This window comes from Pygoscelis adeliae, unplaced genomic scaffold (genome assembly GCF_000699105.1).
Source record: "Pygoscelis adeliae isolate BGI_AS28 unplaced genomic scaffold, ASM69910v1 Scaffold110, whole genome shotgun sequence".
Lineage (NCBI taxonomy): Eukaryota > Metazoa > Chordata > Aves > Sphenisciformes > Spheniscidae > Pygoscelis > Pygoscelis adeliae.
In genome coordinates, this window is record NW_008823919.1 from 308162 (window position 1) to 314291 (window position 6130).

The 6130-nt window shown below is 45.8% G+C and overlaps 1 protein-coding gene across 1 annotated transcript in view; it reads right to left on the minus strand.

Moving 5' to 3' along the window:
- The window catches only part of MARCH3 (membrane-associated ring finger (C3HC4) 3, E3 ubiquitin protein ligase), a gene marked incomplete at its 5' end in the record, with an annotated part of 22481 nt that overhangs the window by 3830 nt on the left and 12521 nt on the right, over positions 1 to 6130 (minus strand). Inside the window, one exon of the mRNA XM_009319686.1 lies at positions 1296 to 1505. Within this exon, the coding sequence (XP_009317961.1) occupies positions 1296 to 1505 (210 nt within the window). The remainder of the gene's footprint in view (positions 1 to 1295; positions 1506 to 6130) is intronic.

Genomic DNA, 6130 nt, shown 5'->3' on the forward strand with positions numbered 1-6130 from the left:
TGCAGTCCTCTATGGATGGGACAGGGTTTCACCGTTATGAATGACGTAAATGAGACGTTACCTTTCATAGCTTTCTTGGAGCTAGTTGTTAGGTTCCCCTTTTCCAAGCTTACTCTGGGTTCAGCATAGGGGTTTCTTGCTGTGGGCTAGCTCTACTAATGCAGTTCTTAAAGTGCCACCTCCTCAGCAGCTTACACTGATCAAAAACTGCTGGAAGGGGTCAGCCATACCGCGTGTGGCCACACCCACTGAAGGGGAGAGCTGGGTTCTGTCCCTGCAGGATTAGTGGCTGTGCCAGCACCACAGGCAGGGTGGTCTTGCCCCCACTCAGGTAGCACAGGCTCAGATGAGCTTTTCCTCTCACAGCAGCACAGCCTTACACCATTGCACAAGCATTACCCTGTTAGTGTGAATGCTCCCTGTCTGCATCCACTATTCTGTTCTCCTTCCCCCACCAGAGCTAGAGGTGTGAAATGTCAAACTCAACAGTAACCTGGGGTTTTCAATGAACCGCTAGACCACCCACGGCTTGATAAACACTTATTTTGGCAGCTGTCCTCTGGGTTCCCTTCATTTCTGCTGGGCCAACTGTTTGTTGGTGCGCTGGGGTCAGGAACGGATCTCAGTTTAACAACTTGGTACAAAACAAGTGGCTTTTAGGACGGATCAGCATGCAAGTGACAGCCCACCTGGGTGCAGGACAGGAATAAGGCAGCGATTTAATTTGCACTGCAAAGGCAGCTACATTTCTACATCTACAGACCTGGGTGTAAGGTGTGTTCTGCTGTGAACTTTGCACAGCGCCACGAGCACGACGAATGGGGTAAGCATGGGATGCACCCACATCTGAGGGTTTTGAATTGTAAAATTGGCCAGATGTTGGATTAGAGTAAAATCTGAATCCTCTATGGCAGCCAGGTTGTTCACCTAAAGCTTTGTTGTGCACTGTGCCTTCAACCTTTTGCACGTTACCTTTGATGAAACTGCCTCCTGTAGCATCTGTCTTGAACTTCTCCATGTTACTTCCTTGTCTCCCTCTTGCTGTCCCCTCTGGTGCTTGGGATTTGGGAATTACTGACCCCAAAAGCAAACTGTCTTTCTCGTTTTCCAGAGAACTTGAATAGTGCAGAACCAAGAGGTTTTTTGCAGATGTAACTTAAATTTATCAGTACAGAAGGTAAATATAAGCAATGCTTTGTACAACGGTCCACCCGCTCTACAGCACTCTGTGTAATTAATTTTCTGATTTGTTCATTCCCTTATTCCTGTGAGTTGAACAGAAAACCAATACTTACTAGGGTCCAAAAGAGGTAAATAGTGAAGAGTGCGACAGTGAGTGCAATGAGGCCAACAGCTTCTAGCCTACTACTAAAGTGCAGATGGTCCACTGCTCCTCGTAGACACAACCAGCCAGAGATGGTCGCCAGTGGAGTAATAAACAAGAAGCACACCATGTCTCCAAAGAGAGTCCGTTTCTCGTGCTGGGGGCCTGGGTTCCTCAGCCACTGAAGGCAAAACGCAGACAAAGCAAGTGTCAGCACAGGGAGGACGTTTTACCCGCACGCTTGCAAAACGCAGACCTGCCCCTTCGAGGAGGGAACATGGACCACACGCAGGACATGGCTTTGACTGTCCCTAGAGAGCTTCCACCTGAACTTCTCCCCCTCGCTGTCTGCTGATGCGCAGCTCTAGCCATGCAGACCTACTGTATCGTTTATTCAGCTGTAGTAAAAGCTGCCTTGAGAAGGGGAAGTGTTTTGCATAGCGCAGCCCCTGGCATTCAGCTGCTGAACTGTTTGAGAAACTCCCTTCTTAATGTGGAAAGAATCACACACTCTCCTGACAAATCAAGAGTGCAGAAAATATTTGCTAGTATTTTGTATGCTATTTTAAGAATTTTTTTTTTCCATTCTGCTTGTAATATTGGCAAAGCCACTTTCAACTTGCTTTCAGATATCTGCATGCAAGCAGAATTGAATGCACACAAGGTTACTTTTATGAAGAGGATATTAATCTTGCAAAATAGAGTGCCTGAAAGTCAACTGCTGAAGCGAAGGTTGATTGAACAGCTATCAAGCCCGCACGCCCATGTTTCTATAGACAGGATTTTAGACAGCAGACGTGAAAGAAGTTCAGCCTTCAACAGTACACTGAGACCTTTTAATAAAAAAACTGCATCACTCAAGTCAGTATTTGAATAGGAAGACTACCAAGCCCTGCAATTTTTGCCAACATAAGCTATAGGATTTGGTCAAAACCGCTCTGCAGCATCCTTCTATTTTTTTTTTTTTAAGCATATAACCATATGCACGGTACAACCAAGGATAGCAAATATTTCTTACTGTGGCACCTGGGAACCCCAACCAGCCTGGGAGCTGTACATATTACCCTAGCCACCAAGGGTAAACACACCATGTGCTGCACAGGACCGTGTCTGCCCTGGAGAGTCCACGATCTAAGCAGAGGAGTCAAAGCCGGGAACGGGCAGTAGAGGTGGAGTGAGCTGTCATAACCCCAGCTGCCTGCGCAGCTGCAGCTGGGTGCAGGGCAGGCTATCCATTCCCCGTCTGGCACGTCCCTCTGAGGCCCCTGGCTCCAAGTGCAGAGGCTGTGCTGAAGGCAAGGAAAGTCATGCTCCTCCAGGCAGCTATTGCATTATCTGTTATCAGCACAACAAGAAACCAAAGCCACTGCAGCTCTGTGCCAGCAGACGTGGAAAAGGCTCATGCATCCTTAAACCGCCTGGCCCTCTCATTCCTCCCAGCGTATTACACATGGCAGTAGAAGTCCCATCTCTTTTAGCTCCAGAAACTAAGGTTGGGGAGGCAACTTCATCCCTTCACCAGTCAATGCCCTTTATTCCCAGGCACCTCAGCTTTTTTTCTTCTTCCCTATTACAGTGCTACAGCAATGACCCAGAGGAACAGCAGGACTCGAGTTTTGACGAGAGAGGGCAAGGCTAAGAGCGTTGTGCAAGTTAATGAATATTTCTCATCTAGGTATCCTACCCCTCCGTTATTTTCAGACCCTGCTTCATCTTTTCCCACCACAAAAACAAATACAGCATTTACCTCTCCATCTTCATATGGGGTAAAACAACAGTCAAGAAATTGAGTGCAACTAGGAACAGACAGCTGCTAATCTGGCACTAGCAGAAAGGCACAAATCAGTAGACAAGTTTTCCTCAGCCTCACCATCTCTCAGATGGAAATCATAAATTATCTACTTAACAGGATTTTTGTGAGGTTTAACTCAGCAGCCTAAGATCCATTTTTATGTATGAATCAGAAATTTAGGAGAACACAAAAATATGTTCATAAACTTTTTTTTTTTCAGGATGTAGGCTTTTAACTTGCTTGAATACTTTTAAAATCCTAAGGAGGTGGGAAGTGTTTCATAACTGCTATGTACTACTATAAGCAAGATGTTGTAAGGGAAGACGCTAGTTAAAGAGGGAGGCTCAATATTGTTTTTTCCCTTTTCAAGCAGTGTCTTAAGCTCAAGATTATTTAAAATACCAGAATACCAGGTGTGGTGAGTTCACCCCAACCAGCAGCTAAGCACCTACACAGCCGCTTGCCCGCCCCCCACCCCATCGGTATGGGGGAGAGAACAGGAAGAGGCTGCAAGCAGAGCTTGCTTCAGTAGAGCTTGTACAAAATAAGAAGACATAAGCTTACATTTGAACAGCTTTTTATTTTATAGTAACTTTATAGAGAACGCTAAAAAGTCATGTGTGAAAGGCTCACAGCACTTTCCCTGGAGCTTTCATTCCATTTACTTAAAAACACCCCCAGGGGTGCATGCGTAACAGTTCCAGGTTATATCTGGTTGCTTCTAGACAGGACTGACTGCAACCTTCACCTTGTTCAATTTCCACGAATCCCTGTAATGTGAAACCGCCAGGAAAATGAGAGGAACTGAAAGTGCCTGGTAGTGGAGATTCTGCTTTTAAAGGTGACTGCTTGTAAAGAAACCTGACTAGGTTTCAGATTTTGTGAAAAGTGTTTGTTTAAAAGGTGACCCACAAGAGAATTGCTGAGCACCTGCACTTCTCCTTGATCTCAATGGGAATTGCAGGTGTTCACCACTTTCCCAGGACAAACCTTAAAAAGCCAGTATCTCCGTATCTCCGCGCTATGTGGTGACTGTCCCCCCTGTAACTGGGCAGTGAAGAACGCATTGCAACATTTCAGAGTCCATCTAGCGGAGGCTGCATCCTCAAATCTGTGCAGTCTGTTGTGATCCCTTTGGCAGTCATGCAGCTCAGCTAGTGCAAGAAATACTGTCTATTGATCTGAGCAAGAAGGAAGATCAGCAAGAACACATACATGTGAGGAAGCGCACAGATTAAGGCATGTGTTGTCATCTCTGCCCTACAACTTTCACGAGACACAGTACAATGCACTTGAATTAAGACAGCATTTTACGGTGTGCCATCTAACTTGATTGAAAGTTTGAGCAGACAAAAATGGTGTGAGACTGCTTCACAGGCTGATGGCTCCCCACACTCCTTATGTCTTGTCTGACCCATGTGAACAAAGAATCAAACCCAAGCAATTCAGATATTAGATGAGGCTAGGACAGACAAGACTAGCATTAAATAATACATAATACTAAATAACAAATTAACCCCCCACCATTCTACATTCTAACCTTAAAAGCTGGAGAAATTCCCATAGCTAGTTCTGAAGTGGAAGTCAAAAGCAACAAATAAGTAATTTCAATGGCTGTATGGATCTCAGTCACAGCACGTATTTTTCTCCTGAAGTAGTGCACACGTGTTTCTAAATCTGATTCTGTTGAGATTCTAGGTTTCAGTCTTTTGTTTTGGAAATGTGCATTGTCAAGTTACTTTACAGCTAAAAAGCCAAGCCAGCTGAAACTGTGAAACTGAAATCCACACAAGGATCCCAACAAAGTGCTGAGCTGATTAATTAGTGTGGCAGTACAGTAGGGACTACCCTGCTGGCAAAGAATGAGATGTAAGGCCAGATGCAACTGTCAGATCTGCACTATGATACTCTGAAAGCTGTCGTATTAAAATGTGTCAATATTGTGCTCAATTATTTCTGCAATAAATTGAGACTCTCACAGTAATAATTTCCATTTTGGAAAAAAAAAAAAAAAAAGAGGTCATAAAAAGGGTCATGTTTGAAGCAAAATGCTGGCCTGCCTGGCAAAGCACTATTTTATTAAGTGCTATCTTAAAGCGAACAGTGATTCCTGTTCCTGACACACAGGTAGAGAGCCAGAGTAACAAGACACAAATTGACTTTAGCAATGGCAGCAAGCACAAATTCAAGAACAGGTAAGCACAGTGCCTGATGCACAGCCCAATATTGGCTCATGACTGACAGAAGCGAAGAAACCCTGTGCCTGGAGACTAATATACACCTGATGAGAATCCAGCCCCTTGAAGAAACGTGGGGTCCCACCTCGTCCCTCACAGTGACACATACCATGGGGTCTGCTCAGAAGCAAAACACCCCCAAACCCTGAGCTAATGGCTGTGGTTGCATGATACCTCTGTGCTTCCCCAGCTGTCCATGCCATCTCTTCGGCAGTGGGTGCTGCTGCCGTGGTCGCGTGGACTGCACGCGCTGCTCCAGCATGGGGGCTCTTCGCTCAGCCAAGCTCAGCTAAACGGGGCAGGTGTTGCTGAAATGACCCAGACTGTCTGTCTGCCGGGGAACGGGCACCCCCCAAAGGGCAGCCGCAGCAATCGGTCTGGGCAGGGCAACGTCTTCGGCCACGGGTCTCTTTGCCCAGCAAATGTGTGCCCAAGCCTGCAGGCAGTGGCAAAAGCTCCGCTGAGACACACTGGTGATCTCCTGTGCTCAGACAGGATCACTTCAACTGGAAAACAGAAAGGGCATCAAGAAAACGGAAAGCCCACGCCACAAAAGGAGACTTTAAAAGTTTGACTCATTTATCCCAGCAAAGTCACGTTCCAAATGCATCTTGGGGATGGCCAAAAGAAGGGAGAACTGAAGGGGGACATGGGTGAAGGAGAAGTGCTACTTAAGCTAATGGACAGTGTTGGCTTAAGAACAAATGCGTAATAGTTGGCCATAAATAAATTTAGGGTAAGAATCAGAAAAAAATTCCCAGCCTTCAGAGGAAACAG